The following is a 17,170-nucleotide window of genomic DNA, read 5'->3' as shown; positions in this document are numbered from 1 at the left end:
GCTGAAATGAAGCCGGGTGCGAGCCGGGGCACGTCCGTTATTTCACACAGACCCGTCAGTGGCAGTAAAGCTGCCATGACCTGCGCGCGGGGGCTGAGGGGCTGCGGCCGTGTGTGGCGGAGCGGGGCCGGGCGCGGCCTGAGGGCGGCGCCGCCATTTTCCGTTGGTCCCGCCGCGCCGCCCGCCCCGGCGCGTCACTTCCGCCTGTCCGTGCCGGCCAATGGCGGCCGGGCGCGGTTTTGGCGCGGAGCGCGGCGCGCCCCCTGGCGGCGGGCGGCCCGCCATGGCGGCCGTGCCGCTGAACAACCTCCGCGAGCAGCTGCGGCGCCACTCGGCCCGCGGGGCCCTGCGCGCCCCGGGCCCGCCGCGGGACCGCCCGCCGTGAGTACCGCGTGCGCCGGCGCCGGGGCGGCCGCCGCGGCCGGGCACTCACGGGGGCTCGTCTCCTTGCAGGGGCTTCACCTTCAAGAAGGCGCCGCGGGGCCTGGCGGTGCTGAGGGACAAGGACGTGAACACCTCGCTGGCGCTGCCCGCCGCCGCCCCGCCGGACTCCGCCAAGGCGCCGCCGCGGGGCTGCGTTCCGGCCCGGGCCCCCCCGAGCCCCGCGGGCCCCGCGGCTCCCGGGGCCAGGCCGGCGAGCGCCGCTCCCGCCGGGAAGCCCGGCCCCGGCCCCGTTATCACCATCGGCGATGAGTGGGACGACATCGACGACTTCGACCTGTCGGGACTCGAAAGGCGGCTCTCCGGGCCGCCCGGGAGGCCGCCGGCCCGCCGCAGGGAGCCCCCGCGGCCGAGCCCCGGCCCGGCCCCGCCCGGCTCTCCCGGGGCCGGGGGAACCGGCGGGGCAGCGGCGGAGGCCGAGCCGCGGTCCTGCTCGCAGCGCTCCGTCATCTGCCTGGAGGACTCGGCTCCCTCGGCTGCGGAGGAGGCTCCTGCCGAGCCGGCCCGGGATGCGGACAGCGCCGGGGCTCGCCCAGGTAGGTTCCGAGCTGCAGAACTGCTGTGTGTGCACCCAGGGGCTCTGTGAAGTTCCATGTGCAGAACTGCTGTGTGTGCACCCAGGGGCTGTGTGTGCACCCAGGGGCTGTGCGAGGTTCCAAGTGCAGGACAGCTGTGTGTGCACCCAGGGGCTGTGCGAGGTTCTGAGTGCAGGACGGCTGTGTGTGCACCCGGGGGCTGTGCGAGGTTCCGAGCTGCGGGACAGCTGTGTGTGCACCCAGGGGCTCTGTGAAGTTCCATGTGCAGAACTGCTGTGTGTGCACCCAGGGGCTGTCTGTGCACCCAGGGGCTCTGTGAGGTTCCGAGCTGCAGAACTGCTGTGTGTGCACCCAGGGGCTGTGTGTGCACCCAGGGGCTCTGTGAGGTTCCGAGTGCAGAACTGCTGTGTGTGCACCCAGGGGCTGTTTGTGCACCCAGGGGCTATGCGAGGTTCCAAGTGCAGGACGGCTGTGTGTGCACCCAGGGGCTGTGTGTGCACCCAGTGGCTGTGTGTGCACCCAGGGGCTGTGCGAGGTTCCGAGTGCAGAACTGCTGTGTGTGCACCCAGGGGCTGTCTGTGCACCCAGGGGCTGTGCGAGGTTCCAAGTGCAGGATGGCTGTCTGTGCACCCAGGGGCTGTGCGAGGTTCCGAGTGCAGAACTGCTGTGTGTGCACCCAGGGGCTGTCTGTGCACCCAGGGGCTGTGCGAGGTTCCGAGTGCAGAACTGCTGTGTGTGCACCCAGGGGCTGTGCGAGGTTCTGAGTGCAGGACGGCTGTGTGTGCACCCAGGGGCTGTGCGAGGTTCCGAGTGCAGAACTGCTGTGTGTGCACCCAGGGGCTGTCTGTGCACCCAGGGGCTGTGCGAGGTTCCAAGTGCAGGATGGCTGTCTGTGCACCCAGGGGCTGTGCGAGGTTCCGAGTGCAGAACTGCTGTGTGTGCACCCAGGGGCTGTGTGTGCACCCAGGGGCTGTGTGAGGTTCCGAGCTGCAGAACTGCTGTGTGTGCACCCAGGGGCTGTTGTGTGCACCCAGGGGCTCTGTGAGGTTCCGAGCTGCAGAACTGCTGTGTGTGCACCCAGGGGCTGTTTGTGCACCCAGGGGCTATGCGAGGTTCCAAGTGCAGGACGGCTGTGTGTGCACCCAGGGGCTGTGCGAGGTTCCAAGTGCAGGATGGCTGTCTGTGCACCCAGGGGCTGTGCGAGGTTCCGAGTGCAGAACTGCTGTGTGTGCACCCAGTGGCTGTGCGAGGTTCCGAGTACAGGACGGCTGTGTGTGCACCCGGGGGCTGTGCGAGGTTCCGAGTACAGGACGGCTGTGTGTGCACCCAGGGGCTGTGTGTGCACCCAGGGGCTGTGCGAGGTTCCAAGTGCAGGATGGCTGTCTGTGCACCCAGGGGCTGTGCGAGGTTCCGAGTGCAGAACTGCTGTGTGTGCACCCAGTGGCTTGGCCAGGAGTGCACACACAGCCCAGGCCTCACGGGAGCTGCGTGCTCGGCACTGGCGGGCGGCCCCGGTTCCGTTCTGGCTGCCCGCAGCCCGGGAGCGGGGCAGCGTTCTGTCCGTGCAGGAGTTGCAGCTGCTCATGTCCTGCCGTTACCAGACTTATGGCATTCCTCAAATGGTCAATAATCTATAGGGATACTATGGAGAGAAAAGCACTTAGAAAATTCATACAGGAGAGACGTAAAGGCATCTTACACTTAAAGGAAGTAATAAACTAGAAAAAGTGATGGTTGTCCATTTTTAGCACAAACATAAACACCACAAAAAATCTCCAGCCCTAAGTTATGATCACAAATTCCTTCCTGTCGTTGCTTTGGCAGCTCTGTCCCACAGAACTGCTTTATTTTAGATTCCTTACCCGCTGTGTTTTGAAACTTTGGACCTTTATTTGGGAAGTTAACATGTTTATGCAACTGAATAACATCAAAGAGTGTTCTGGGATGCTGCCCTTACACTGAATGGTGGAAAGATTTGTGAACTGTATTTGTGCTCATAATGTCTTGCTGTCTTTTCCTTTGTCTGTGAAATTAATTTTAATAAGTTAATGATGTTGACCACTCTTTGTAGGATTGGTCCTTTAAGACACAATACGTGTTCATTTGCCTTCCACTTCCAGTACACGGATTGTGCCAGCTGATGACTCTGCACTCTTTTAAGGCTAGGATTTAATATAATAGGAGCTTTTTATAGAAACAGGTTTTATAGAAAACTATTGCAGAAAAATAGACCTCTTCAGATTTTCACTTCTGCCAGGGACAGGTGACTGTAGCTTTAGCTGTATCACTTTTCCACTTAAACAAGGGTTTGTGGGGATTTGTCTGTCTGTTTTAATGGGGAGAAAAGGGAGCAGCAAGTTCTATCCTTTAAAAATCAGCAGCTGTATCAAAGGAGTGTTTTGAAGTCTGGCTGCTAATCTTTCCCCTCTGTTTGTGTGCAGTGTTGCCCAGCAATATCAGTGTGCTTCTCTTGCAGCTGCGGGTGCTGAAGGGGTTCAGCAGGAGCCACAGAGGGCTGGGAGCAGCTCCCCAAAACTGGACGAGGCCACCTGGCCGTGGGCAGGCGATGAGCTCGAGGAGGATGACCTGGACATCATCCCTCCCTCCCCTGAGGAGGAGCTGCCTGCCTTCTCCCCCTCTGTGCAGGGTGCCAGGTAATCGGAGCTCACTGCTGAGCCATCTGCAGGAGCAGAAAAGTGCCAGAAACAGCGCAAAACTGCTGCCTGTTAAAGAGGCACACGCCTACCTTGTGTCTCTGTGCTGCTGGGCAGGCCGGTGGCTGGCAGCTGCAATCAATGCTCTATTAAATACTGGTTTTGTGGCCCATGTTTTGGGTGGCTTTCACTCCAGAAAAAAGCAGAATGACTTTGGTAGTGGGATGGGAGAAAATTCCGCACGTTGGTGCAGAGGATGAGTGACTGCTCAGCTCCTGGTTCTGCCTGGGCCTTCAGGAATTTATTTTTTCCACATCTTAAGTCCTGCTGATCTATGGAAGTGCCTCAATTTACAGAGATCTGTATTTTCAAGGCTTTTTCTTTTGGTGTTAGCAGTGTTTTCAGAGATTCTCCCACTGATGGAAGAAGCACAGCTGGCAGCTCCGAGGCCAGGCAAGAGAAAGTTCCCACAGCACATCCTGGAGGTGATCCTGGAGGGGATTCAGGTACACAAAATGGTTTGGAATTTCATATTTCGGATTTTGGGGATAGTTTGCAACTATTTATTATCCTGTATAATCCAAGAACGTAAACTAACAGATGGAGAATGAGCATCTGTAGATGGAGAGTTGACAGAAATGGTTGGATTGTAGACGGATAATAAAAGACAAGGGCAAAAATACATAGATTCATTGAGTTCCTGCACACAGACACGGTTTCTTTATGCACATGGACTAAAAATATATTGGAAGTAAATTGTCTAGACTGATTTAATGCACTGTCCTCTGGGAGAGTGGCATCCTCTTGACTCATGTTGTGATGCAAATGACTGTGCTGAGCTCCCTCCCTGTCGTAGGAGAGGCCGTGCCTGTGGCCCCGCGGCTGTTCGGAGTCATGGAGGCCATCTGTGAGCTGGTGGATGCCATCCCCCTGCAGGAGCTGCAGGCCCTGCGCTGTGCCCGAGCCCTGCTGCAGCACAGGGAGCTCAGGTAGGTTGGAGAGCTCCGAGTGGAGCCGGGAGCTGCCTGCAGGTGTCCCCGCTCACTGCCGAGAGAGGCAGGAGGGGCTGTAGGCAGCTCGGAGCACTGAGCGGGGAAAAATACTGCCAGTGCCAGGGGTCCCTGTGTGCTGCCAGAGAGAGGAGCCAGTTCCACGGGCAGCCTGAGGAGTGCCTGGCACCAGGTGCTTCTGCACCCACAGCTGCAGCTGGGATGTGATGATGCAGATGTGCCGATGATGTGACCTGCCAGGTGTCTCCTCAGGTCTCCTGCCACGGGCATTCAGCTGGTGTTGTCACCCCTCTCGCTGACTGCAGGGGTGGTGATTTCTCCTACTGTCCCTGAACTTGTCATCTCCCAGTGGAATTATTGCTGCCACAACCTGCTGCTCTGTCTGCTGCGTCATCTGATGGCACAGTGCATGGACAAAGTCTTGGGATTTGGGATTTTGGTTAGATTCTTCCTGGACTGGGACCGTGAACTTCTGTAGATGTTCTCAGTACAACAACTTATTTTATTTCTCATTGCTGTAGTCCGACATAGTCTTTAGAAAGTACCTATAAACATTATTTGGTTCAGGCATACTATTAACTTCAGGTTTTGCCTCTAATGATTTATTTTTTACATTTTGGATCTGTTCCTTGCTTTTAGGAATTATGTTATATTGTGTCTGCAGAGTTGATGTCACAGTTTTGTCATTAGTTTCTTCTGGTGGTAGTCTCTCTTCCCAAGATTTGTTTGGAATTATTTTCAAACATGGTGACTCAGAACACGATGAAACCACCATATGTTAAGATGTTTAATAGCAATGAGACAAAACTGTTTAATGAATGTTGTAGAACATGGTAAATCATTGCTTGTGACTAATTATATATTTTTTTCATTCTTCTTTCCCTTATCTCTCCCAGGAGAAAACTGCTGGCTAATTCTGTCAGTTTGAACCAAAATGGCATGAACACCACTTTTCCTAGAAGCTGGAAATCTCCCGTGGAGCAGAGCCCTCGTGTGTGTCCTGATGCAGGTCCAGGTTCTGGCCCAAGCTGGAGCTTCGGTTCTGACAGAAACTCCCCCAAATCCACAAACCTCCCATCGGTGCTTTCCGTTCATTCCAGCAGCTTTTCTGCCAAAACAAACCGAACCTTGGGCAGCTCTTGTGCTTCCGAGCGGAGTGCTGAGGAGATGCCCTGCCCAGGCGCTGCAGAGCGGCCGTGTCCCAAGGGAGGTGGCAGGGCGGGAGCTTCCCTGGGGCTCAGCCCCCAGTCCTGCGACAGCAGCTGGGACCGAAGTCCAGCAGCGAGGAATGGGATCCAGCCCCTGTGCAGCACAGCCCTGCGGGCCCCGAGCACAGCTGCCGCTGCCAGCCCTGCAGGGAGCAGCCTGGCTGCAGACCATCCCGACTTGGAGCTGGATGCCTTTGACATCGACGACTTGGATGAGGAGTGGGAGAACTTGCTGCCCGCTGCGGCCACCGAGGCGCCGGCCACGCCGCTCTGCCCGCCTGTCCCGAGGGGGCCACCTGCCCAGTCCCTCCTGTCCAAGATTATGTCCAGAGCCACAGGCTCAGCTGTGGGCTCCAGTCCTGCTGCTCCAAAGCCAGGCCTCCCCATGGCAACAAAGAGCCATCCAGGTGAGCTATGCTCCTGAGGATTACTGAGACTTTCCATTTTAAAATTCTTACTTATTTCTTTTTGAATCTAAGACCAAGTAATTACTACAGATCACATCCATGTCTTTTGTTTCTGTGGAAGTTTCTTTTGGTCCATTTTTTGCAAAGTCATCTTGGGGCTTTTTCCCTCTAAATAATGCCAGACTTGAATATTCCCTTCCTGGTTGCTGGAAGATGAAGCTGCTAAAATTGGAAATGAGGATGTTTCTGTGTTTTAGTTAAATAATGATTCTGCAGCTTTTGATTCAAAGCTGTACAATGGTTTTTGCTGCAAAATATTCCAAATGGGTTTGTGGAAACAAACTCAGTCCCCCTGGGGCCCAGACTTGGTCAGTGTAATTTCAGGTTAATGTAGGGACAGGCTGGCAAAAGGGGAGGTGAAAATCAGAGTCACAGAATACTTTGGGGTAGAAGAGACCTTAAATCCCATCCAGTGCCACCCCTGCCACGGGCAGGGACACCTCCCACTGTCCCAGGGTGCTCCCAGCCCCATCCAGCCTGGCCTGGGCACTGCCAGGGATCCAGGGGCAGCGCCACAGCTGCTCTGGGCACCTATGCCAGGGCCTCACACCCTCACAGGGGACAATTCCTTCTGTAACTTGATGTCATAACTTATTCTAATTACATTTTTTTGACTTCCAGATCCAGTGGTTCATAACCCTGCACTGGAGCGTTTCAGGGGTATGAAATTTCCCCATTCTGCAGAAATGATGAATATATTCCACAGGAAGTTTGGATTGCACTGTTTCCGGACAAACCAGCTGGAGGCCATCAATGCTGCTCTGCTGGGGGAGGATTGTTTCATCCTCATGCCCACAGGTACAGGGTACAGACCTGCAGCTCCTTTTGCAAGCTTTGGGACAAGCTTTTCTCTTCCCCTGTGCCTTTGAGCTGCTGGAGTTCCGTGACTGCAGGATTTTAGGAGTATCGTTGCACTGGGGTATTTTGAGTGAGGGGATTGAATTTCTGCCTTCCTTAATAATTCACACAGTAACTTTCTTATCCTACAGGTGTCATTTGGTGGCAGGCATTGGTAGAAACGTATTGTTTCCAAAAGTGCTGTAAAATGGGAAATAAGGAGTAGGTCTCCATCCCTTTCCTCTTGCTACCCAGCACTTGCTGTGTTGTGTCTCACCCTCACAGGAGGTGGGAAGAGCCTGTGCTACCAGTTACCAGCCTGTGTCTCTGCTGGGGTCACCATCGTCATTTCTCCGCTGAGGTCGCTGATCATCGATCAGGTTCAGAAGCTGAAGACTTTAGATGTAAGTTCCAGCAGCTTTATTGAGTGAAGCTGCAGGTAACTGGATTAGAAATCTGAAATTTTACAGCAAATCTGGTGTCTTCTGAATATAAACTGCATAAATAGATTAGATGGACACTGTGAACGGCACAGGAAGTTGCTTGGGAAGAGCTAAATTGGATGAACTCTAATATCTTGGCAGTGGGACTGCTGGATTTATTGCTGCTCCTGGTGTTGGGTGTTGGAGCTGTGTTTTTCAGAGCAGCTTCTGGTTCTGAGATCCTGAGAATTGTGATCACTCACCTACACAGGAGCAGCCTGACTGCAGTGGGAATGAGCCCTAGGAGTTCCTGAGTTAGGGGGGTTCTGGAGGTGCTAAACATCTTTGGAAACGTGATACACAGAGCAGAAATGCAGGTGCAGGAGATCACAGGATGCCAGAATGGTTTGGGTTGGAAGAGATACTGTAGTTCACCTTGTTTCACCCCTCACCACAGGCAGGGCCATCTTCCCCTAGCCCAGGGTACTCAGATGTGTGTCCCGGATGTGTATTCCCAAGGCTGACTGCTTAGGAACTGGTTTGTAATGGGAGATTGAGCTACATTTGGAGGTTCTTCTGTTTTGCATGTAGTAAAACTCAATTTATAATTTTTTAATACAGATTGCTGCAACATACCTGACTGGTGACAGAACAGATGCTGATGCCTCAAAAATCTACATGCAGCTGTCAAAGAAAGACCCTGTCATAAAGCTGCTGTATGTCACCCCTGAGAAGGTCTGTACTTCATCTTCAGTTGTAAAACCACAGGGGCTATGAGGAGGGGATTGCTGTGAAGTGCTAAAAAACTGCACTCAGAGTAGGCTTCTGGGGGAAAAAACGCTAGGTTCTAGATAACTCATTAAGAATCTATACGGATTTAGCTAATTTCAATCAGTAATTAGCAAAAAATAAGAACTGAGTATGTCTGTAAAATGTAAATTCCTAAAACAAGCTCCCATGCCCAGCTGTTTCAATCTATCTTGATAAGCATAAGTGTTAATCACTGTGCAGTAGCTACTAACTCCACACTGCTCTGAATAGGGTAATACAGGAAAAATGCAGCATTCTCAGGGTGATAGGAGATTGTCAGAGCTTGCCTTGGGCTGCGTTATATGCTGCCTTAAAAATATGTTATTGTACAAGAGCTTTGTAGGAGGGGGCTGGTTAGTGTGCTGATTGCACTTCTCTCTTCAGCATTATTTTTCTTTGTTGCCTGTCATAAGTAATTTAAATTTACTGAAATTTCCTCAGAATGAGGGGCCTTGGGGTAGGTGATCCCAGAAGCTGGTGGGAATCCCACAGCAGCTGCTTGGTTAGAGCGCAGCTGGCTGGGGTCAGCTCTGTGCCTGGAGGACTCAGCTGTGCAGTGCAGGGTGGTTCTGCAGCGTAGGACACTTGTTTCTGTACTCTCAGCCAGTCCAGCTGACACTCCTAGCCCAGGTATTTTGCTTTCCCTGGTGGTGTGTCCCAGGTGTGTGCCAGCAACCGCCTGATGTCCGCCCTGGAGAACCTCTACGACAGGAAACTGCTGGCGCGTTTTGTCATTGACGAGGCCCACTGCGTCAGCCAGGTGAAGCCTCCCCTTGCTTTCAGGAATGCCAGAAGACTTGAGTTGCAGCATTTTACTCAGTTGCACTTAAACTGTGTTTTCCAACCAGTGGGGCCATGACTTCCGCCAAGACTACAAGCGGCTGAACATGCTCCGCAGGAAGTTCGGCTCCGTGCCCATGATGGCCCTCACTGCCACTGCCAACCCCCGTGTGCAGAAGGACATCCTCAACCAGCTCGAGATGCTCAAGCCACAAGTGTGAGTTGCTCAGCAGGTTTCCGAAACTGTTTGTGCCACGGAAATTTTGAGTGGAAAACTTAACGAAGTAAAAAAAGCCTCGCAGGCCCGTCTGAAATCTTTGTGTAGCTGTATCTGATGAAATGAAATTAAATTAAATGCATGCGTGGAATTCAATAGGAGGTAGATAAAAAATATTAACATAAGAAACAAAAATCTTGCCAAGCCTTTCCTTGCATGATGAAGCTGTTTAGCACAACATAACTGTACCCATAAGGCTGACAAGCACCATGAACTGTCACATTTCAGGTTTACAATGAGCTTCAACAGGCATAACTTGAAATATGATGTGTTGCCCAAGAAGCCAAAGAAGGTGGCGTTGGATTGCTTGGAATGGATTAAAAAATATCACCCCCGTGAGTACTCAGCAGCATGTTGCCCACAGGCCTCTTCATGAGCCATTTCTTGAGGCAGTAAAAGCTTTTACAATGCTGTAATAGTGATACATTTACCAGAAAAGCAAGATGAAGGTAAAGTGATGTTACTGAAAATGGGAATCAGATTTATCTGCATTCTAAAGTTGACAATTTAAGTTAAGATGGAAAAGTAAATTATGGTGATGCTCTTAAATAACCCTTCTGGAGCCTGCAGAGCTTTTAGGATCATGTCTTCAGAGCACAAAGGTCACCCAATATCTTAATTGTTTAATTGCATTGGTCTGCTTATCTGTATTTCCCTTTGAAGCTATCTTCAGAGATTCCCATCTTTCTAGGCTCACTTTGGAGTCCTGCAGCTCCTGCTGCTGGAACTGGATTGCACCAAGCTCCCTCAGAGCTTCTCCCATGCTGTACCATCAGAGAGCATTTACTGGACTGCTCTAACTCTTAAATTATATAGGTTTTGTTCTTGTATTCTAAATCCTGAGATTGCACAATACTGATGAGGAAAGTATTTCTTCATTCCACCTCACCAAAAGCCCAAAAGGACTGTGTAGGAAAAACTGTCAAGACTATCTGATACTAATAAAATAAGTTCTATAGTGAAGCAGTTATATCTTTACTCTTATCTTTATTCCAGCGGGGAGAGGTCAGTGTCTGCTTGGCAGGTTGAGCAGGGACAGGAAATAAACCTGTATTGCAGTTCAGATTTCTTTTCCCATCTCTTTGCAGATGACTCTGGGATAATCTATTGCCTTTCCCGGCACGAGTGTGACACTACAGCAGCCATCCTGCAGAAGGAGGGGCTGGCTGCCCTGGCCTACCACGCCGGCCTCACCGATTCCAACAGGGACCTTGTGCAGCAGAAGTGGGTTAATCAGGAGGGATGCCAGGTGAAGAAAAACCGGGAGGAAAAGGGAAGAAAATCTGGGCACTTCTATCCCTCTTGGCCTGGGAAGTAATAGGGAAGTTGTGCAGTGTTATCACCAAGTGCAGTACTGAATAACTGGTCCAAACAGACCTGCTGGGGCACAGCAGCCACCTTTCAGTGGGAATTTTGTGAATGAGAGGTTCTAGCACTGTATCGGGGCATGCTGCTCCAGCAGGGAGGACCTGGGCAGCGCAGGGCTTCAGAAACAGCTCCTGGCACACTGCTGTGCAGAGACTGGAATTTGGGTTTGTCCTGTGTCTGGAGGGGCTCCTCTGAGAGGAGGGGAGGTTGTTGCTGGTTTGTGCTTGTTCTGCACCATTACAGCTGAAATTCTGGGTCCTCCAGGTTTCCTAATCCAGGTCACTCGTCTGCAGTGTTGCCAGGAGTGACTTCTATAACGTGTGACTAGAACTTTACAATCTCCTTCCCAGGTGATATGTGCAACCATTGCCTTTGGAATGGGCATTGACAAGCCCGACGTGCGCTACGTTATCCACGCGTCCCTTCCCAAATCCATCGAAGGGTACTACCAGGAGTCTGGCAGAGCTGGCAGGGATGGAGAAATGTCCCACTGCCTGCTCTTCTATAGCTACAGTGACGTGACCAGGCTGAGAAGGCTCATCCTGAGTGAGTTCTCCTCTGGGAACTTGGAGATGACATTACAGGAGTCACATTGTCATGGGCTCATTTAGCCTGTGTTACTTCTCTTTTACAAGTGCCATGGGCAGTTCAGTATTGCAGGGAGGGGAGAACTGGGTATCCTTACCTGGATGGTTTTCATTCGGGTGTCACTTGTACTTAATTTTAGTCAAAACCACTTTGCCTCACAGAATCATGGAATTGTTAAGGTTGGAAAAACCTTTAAGATCCTCAAATCCAGTTGTCAGACCAACTCCACCCTCCTGTTCACCACTAAAACATGTCCTCAAGTGCCACATCCACATAATTTTTGAGCACTTCCAAGCATAATGACTCCATTCAAGGCATCCTGTGCCAGAGCTTTGCTGTCCTTTCTATGAAGAAACTGTTCTTCATACCTAATATAAACCTCTCGTGACACAACTTGTGGCCACTTCGTCTCACGCTGTCACACTTACCCTTCTCGACTTTTGTCATTCTAGCCTTATTTCCCTTCTCCAGTCCTCTAAAACTTCAGAGATAAAATCTGTCCTACATGTGTTCTGTACACTTATCTTTTCTTAAGCAAAGCCAGTATTGTGGGTTTTTTTAAGCAAAGCCAGTACTGTGTTTTTTTTAAGCAAAGCCAGTTTTTCTTGCGGTCCATGGGAACGCAGAGGTGCAGAAACAAATGCCACTGAATTTGCTGTGTTTCAGTGGAGAAGGATGGGAACAGCCACACGAGGCAGACCCACTTCAACAACCTGTACAGCATGGTGCACTACTGTGAGAACGTGGTCGAGTGCCGCCGCGTCCAGCTGCTCGCCTACTTCGGGGAGACCAACTTCAACCCCACCTTCTGCAAAGATCACCCAGAAGTGATTTGTGACAACTGCAGTAGAAAGAAGGTAAACCCCACAGGTTTCATTTGTAGTGGTGTTAAACTGAATTTGTATTTAGCTGCATCAAGAAGTGGTACACGACCTTTAGGAAGGCAAATGAAGAAAATGAAGAAAAGGTCTGTATTTTTGTGATGCTTCCAGGTATTTTCAGGGTTTAATCATGGACTTGTGGTGCTCCTGTTCCTGTCAGAGGCATAAGGATGTTCCTTGTAGGAGGCAGGAGCTCAGATCAGATCGACTGCAGTGACTATGGGGAAATCCCCTCAGCTCCTGTCCTGGTGTTTTCAGGGCAGCTTTGTACTGCCAGAGCAGCATGAGGGCCACATTAGGTGTGCACTGCTGAAGGTGTCGAAACATTTGGGGTTATGCAAACTTAGTAGCAGTAGCAGAAGGGAAGGCAGCTGTGGAGGCCGGCAGGGAAGGGATCCTGATCAGTTTTGTACCTGTGGATATTGTTTCTCAGTTCTGTGTTTGAAGCATTCCCTTATGCAGCTGTGATTGGAACCAAATTTGATGAGGATAATGCATATTTAGTCTCATTCTAATGTTCTAGAACATGGCAGGATAATTACAGGAATGTTTCCAAATTATTTACCTTGATTCCCAGTATTTACCCAGCAATCTTGCACCTCCCTCTACACAGATGACCCCAGGGAGATTATATACAGTCAGCTGGACTGGTTTTGTGTTATCACATCCAGAATCCCTGTGACTGTACCACTGTAGGTTTCTAAGTAGGAAATCACGGTTTCTTTATTTGGAGCAAACTCAGTTGACAGCTGAGAAAAGCTCAATAGTGAAAACTGGGGTTGTCAGTAACAGCTTGGATTAGGGCAGAAATGTGTAATGGCACGTGCTGATCAGGTGTGACCTAACAGGATTACAAATCACGGGATGTGACCGAGGACGTGAAGGGCATCGTGCGGTTTGTGCGCGAGCACTGCGGGCGGCCGGGGCGGATGGACGGCAGGAGGAATCCCGGCTCTGGCAGGTACACCCTGAACATGATGGTGGACATTTTCCTAGGTGAGTCTGTTCTCCCAGAAACTCCTGAGTAACCTGGTGCACAAATCCCTGACCAGGAATCAAGAGGGCTGTGCAATGCCAGCAGGTGTTTAAAAAAATGTGTAGTTTGCAAAGTTAATTTTCCCAAGAATCTCTTGGTGGTAAGTGATCCAAAATAAATGAAACTGAGGATTTAATCCATTTCAGGTTGCTATAGTGATGATATTGGTTTTACAGTGTTTAAAGGCTTTTTTGACTGTGAATAGAGTGCCTTGGGAATATCCCACAGGTCTGTAAATGCATGTACATGGGATTTGTGAGCACGGGTTCATCCTGTGCTTTCTGTTGCACAGGTTCAACGAGTGCCAAGATTCAGTCTGGAATATTTGGGAAGGGGGCTGCCTATTCGAGGCACAATGCTGAAAGGCTGTTTAGAAAACTGGTCCTGGACAAGATCCTGGATGAGGATTTGTACATCACAGCTAATGACCAGGCAGTGGCATATGTCATTCTGGGAGAGAGAGCTCAGGCTGTGCTGGATGGGTCACTCCAGGTGTGTAATTATTTCATTTCTTGAAGGCATTGTTTTAAGGAAGGTGCTGCAGTTTCCTTTAGTATATCCCCTCGGGTAGCTTAAACACAGTTTGCCTCCAGCTGAACTGACGTCTGGTAGATGCGAGGAACAGAATGTGATTCCTAGCCCAGTATTCCAGTAATAATGTTGTGAGGCAAATAGTGAGTTTGAGAAGCTTGGAGAAGTCTAAATCTTTCTCTTCTTCCCCACCCATCTGATTCCTGCTGGGCAGCGAGGGAAAGTTCTGACCCCCAGAGAAAGATGGCTAAGAAGAGAAAGAAGAAGAACCAGCATTCCCTTTTTCATTTTCTACTCTTTTTTTTCCTAGTCATTGGTGGGATTTGATGGAATAGGCTCTTTGTGAAGGTCGTGGAACAGTCCCAGGTTTCTTGAGGCAGCACCTCCTCTGCCTTAGGGCTGTGTTTGGAGCAGGACAGAGCCCTCAGCATTACCCCGGTGACCACTGTTTGAAGTCAACTGGGAACTGGGCTCTTGGGAGGTTTTCCTTCTCTCTAAACTCTGCCAGCCCTTTGTAGAAGAAATTGGGGTGTGGTTGAGTAGCCTGTAAAAGCTTACTTTAAAAATGTGTGCTGGGTGAACAGCTTTTTTTGGTCCATCAGAGGATGGTCCCTCTTTCCTGTGCTGTGCTCCTGTGGTACCAGTCAGGGTGTGCAGGAGTTCCTTGGCAGCAGGTATGGATGGCTCATTTTAACAGGTGGAGTTCCACGAGACAGAGAGTGCCAGTGCCATCAGAAGGCAAAGGGCTTCCATGGCAAAGATGTCCCAGCGGGAAGAGATGGTTAAACAGTGCCTCAGTGAACTTACAGACACCTGCAAAACCCTGGGCAAAGTCTTTGATGTGCATTACTTCAATATTTTCAGTACTTCCACCTTAAAGAAAATAGCAGGTAAGGTCAGGTTTCTCAGAACTAATTTGGGGTTTCTACGTAGAGGGGCATGGAAAGGAATTTCCTTCGGGGTATCTTTGTGAAAAGTTATTTGTTTGACCTGTCTGAGGGGTACTTTGTTGTGCTGCAGAAACCTTGTCCTCAGACGTGGAGGTGTTGCTGCAGATTGACGGTGTCACAGAAGACAAACTGGAGAAATATGGTGCAGAAATAATTAAAGTGATGGATAAGTACTCGGAATGCGCCATCTCAGGTGTGCTTTGTACCTCAACGTGAGCTTCCTGTTCAGTGCCTTTCTCTCCTCCTCTAGCAGATGGTTGATTTGAAAGTTACCGTGATTTAATCACAAATAACTAATTTGTACAGTTCAATAATTTCAAAAGGGAGCAATCACTTTCAGAACACACCAAAGTCTTTCTGCCTTCCCACTAGAGATAAATTCAGGGTATATGTGAAAAACTGGGGATGGGGCAGTGCAGAGGAGGTGAGGAACAGCCAGGACAGATGTTGTGACTCCACCAGGGTGTTCTGGTGACTCCACCAGGGTGTTCTGGTGACACCTGACTGAGTTAGTTTTCCCTCTGTGCCTGTGTGCAGAGGATGCTGCCTGCCCAGGTGGGGACACAGCCACGGGGAGCACGGGCTCGCTGGGGAGCGATGGAGAAGCAGAGGATGCAGGTACAACCTCCAGCTATTTTGGCAATGACACAAACCAGAGGAGGAAAAGGAAGAGGCTGCCGACCTCCATGGACTCCAAGAGGAAAAAGACTGGTGGTGGCAGCCAGCAGTTCCACCCCAGAGGGTATGTGCTTGGGCTCACTCGTCACTTCTCTTTGCACAGTGATGATCCCAGAACTGCAGTCATGCCTCTGCAGTTTCTTGGGTGTGGGCTTAAATAATGACATTAAAATTATCCAGGTGCCTGGTCAGAACTGCTCTGCTGTGCTTTTATGCATGCTTGCTTTTTAAATCTGGTGAGGAAAGATATTTAACAGTTTTCCTCAAACTTGGCTGCTGCAGGCTGTGCAAGGAACACTACATTTCAGTGTTCTGCCATTAGCAGGCTCACCAGGTTCCTTGCTTGCAATGATGAAGAGGTCTTAAAACTTTGAACATTTGATGGAATATTTGAACTTTGGCCCCTTGCTAATTCAGATTCTCCTTCTGATTGTATCATGCAAAGCAACACCTGCACCTAATGTTCGTTGGTCTTGAGCTTCTTGGGCAGATCTGCTACTTCCCAAAGATGTCCCCTTCCCTGCCCCAAGTTTCATCATTCTGCTCCCTGGTTTTTGTAGCAAATGTTTTCCCAGCCCAGCAGGTTTTGTCCCACCCTTGGCGCTTTCCCATCTCCTGGAATATCTCTAATTAGCTGCTGCTGCCTCTGAAGTGTCACTTGCTGTTGCTGCTCACCCTTGGGTACATCCCAGAGCAGCAGCTGTACTGTTTGCATTTCAGAGGTCGTTTTGCAGCATGTGCATTAAAAAAAAAAAGTAAATTTTACAGAATGAGTGTGTAGTTCTCTAGAAAATGCAGTGGTGGTGTCTGTGTGAGCACAGGCTGGTGCAGGGGCCAGGGCACGTGCCACAGGTGTCTCACACACACCTTCTCTGATTTTTGCAGTGGCTACAGCAGGTACAGAAGGACCAAGAAGCGGCCGAGTTCGAAGGCTCCAGCTTCTTCTGGTGCCAGCTCCGTGTCCTACAGTGTTGGTGGCACACAGGGAGCTGCTTGGAAGCTGGCCATGATGGCACTGCCCAAACCCAAATCCAGGAGCTTCCTTCAGCCTTCGTATTCCGTACTTTAGCTGGGAAATGCAATTACTGGATGAATTTTCCGAAGATGGAATCACTGTTTATTAAATTTTTGTTTCATTTGCTGCTGCTGAACCTTCTGGGACTTGTGTATTTGTTGAGTACGAAAGCTCACATTAAAGAAGTATTTTTTAACTTGTCAGTTTATTTGTGCCTTTGTACTTGTGAGTGGTTCTAGGAACTGTCCCCTGTTGGTGACGCTCTTCCCTGTGATCCTGCTTTATAGCCTCCTTAGGGACATGATCGTGACCACAGATGCTGGGGGCTGTTTTTCCCCAGAGCTGTGGCTGCCTCTGTCCTCGCCTGCTCCTGCCTCAGTGCTGCAGCGCTGGGAGCTGGGCTGCTTTTCTGCAAAGAGCAGGTTGGGAAGGAAAAATGTTTTTAACTTTCCTATTTGATTCCTCACCGCCTGGGACTGGGAGCGTCTAACCCTGCCCTGGGTGTGCTTTTTTTCACTTAAGTTGTTTTCTTTTTGCACCGAGATCTCGTCCGTGCTGGGAGCTGCCCGTGGCCCAGGCACGGCCGTGTCGGTGTGAGGGCGGCTGTGCCCCGGGCAGGACAGGGCAGGGCAGGACGAGCCCTTGCCCTGCGTGCCGGAGCCGGGATTCCATCCGCTGCTC

General features: G+C 50.8%; 1 protein-coding gene across 3 annotated transcripts; it reads left to right on the top strand.

Moving 5' to 3' along the window:
- Positions 1-220: 220 nt before the first annotated feature.
- BLM (BLM RecQ like helicase) lies at positions 221-16,692 on the top strand. 3 transcript variants are annotated; one of them, XM_077785975.2, is made up of 21 exons: positions 221-381; positions 454-977; positions 3,454-3,631; positions 4,025-4,137; positions 4,488-4,620; positions 5,538-6,256; positions 6,938-7,114; positions 7,439-7,557; positions 8,197-8,310; positions 9,047-9,145; positions 9,234-9,382; positions 9,671-9,777; positions 10,531-10,691; positions 11,161-11,356; positions 12,065-12,255; positions 13,128-13,275; positions 13,608-13,807; positions 14,544-14,736; positions 14,867-14,989; positions 15,334-15,538; positions 16,360-16,692. In XM_077785975.2, exons 1-21 carry the CDS (start codon positions 221-223, stop codon positions 16,541-16,543), a joined length of 4,194 nt encoding a protein of 1,397 aa, XP_077642101.2. In that variant the 3' UTR covers positions 16,544-16,692. The 3 variants fall into 3 exon arrangements, with proteins under 3 accessions (XP_077642101.2, XP_021397470.2, XP_085445209.1); XM_021541795.4 differs by having other exon boundaries at positions 278-381; positions 4,028-4,137; XM_085589083.1 differs by lacking the exon at positions 9,047-9,145 and having other exon boundaries at positions 278-381.
- The last annotated feature ends 478 nt before the right edge of the window (positions 16,693-17,170 follow it).

This window comes from Lonchura striata, chromosome 10, assembly GCF_050655825.1.
Source record: "Lonchura striata isolate lonStrDom1 chromosome 10, ASM5065582v1, whole genome shotgun sequence".
NCBI lineage: Eukaryota > Metazoa > Chordata > Aves > Passeriformes > Estrildidae > Lonchura > Lonchura striata.
The sequence above is the reverse complement of the archived record's forward strand: the minus strand, read 5'-3'. Positions and strand labels throughout refer to the sequence as shown.

Bases quoted from the DNA above. Each gene is read 5' to 3' on its own strand.
- BLM (XM_077785975.2), top strand. From the start codon at position 221: ATGGCGGCCGGGCGCGGTTTTGGCGCGGAGCGCGGCGCGCCCCCTGGC. The intron at 13,808-14,543 runs GTGTGTAATTAT...TCATTTTAACAG, and splicing joins TGCTGGATGGGTCACTCCAG to GTGGAGTTCCACGAGACAGA. The intron at 14,737-14,866 runs GTAAGGTCAGGT...GTTGTGCTGCAG, and splicing joins CACCTTAAAGAAAATAGCAG to AAACCTTGTCCTCAGACGTG.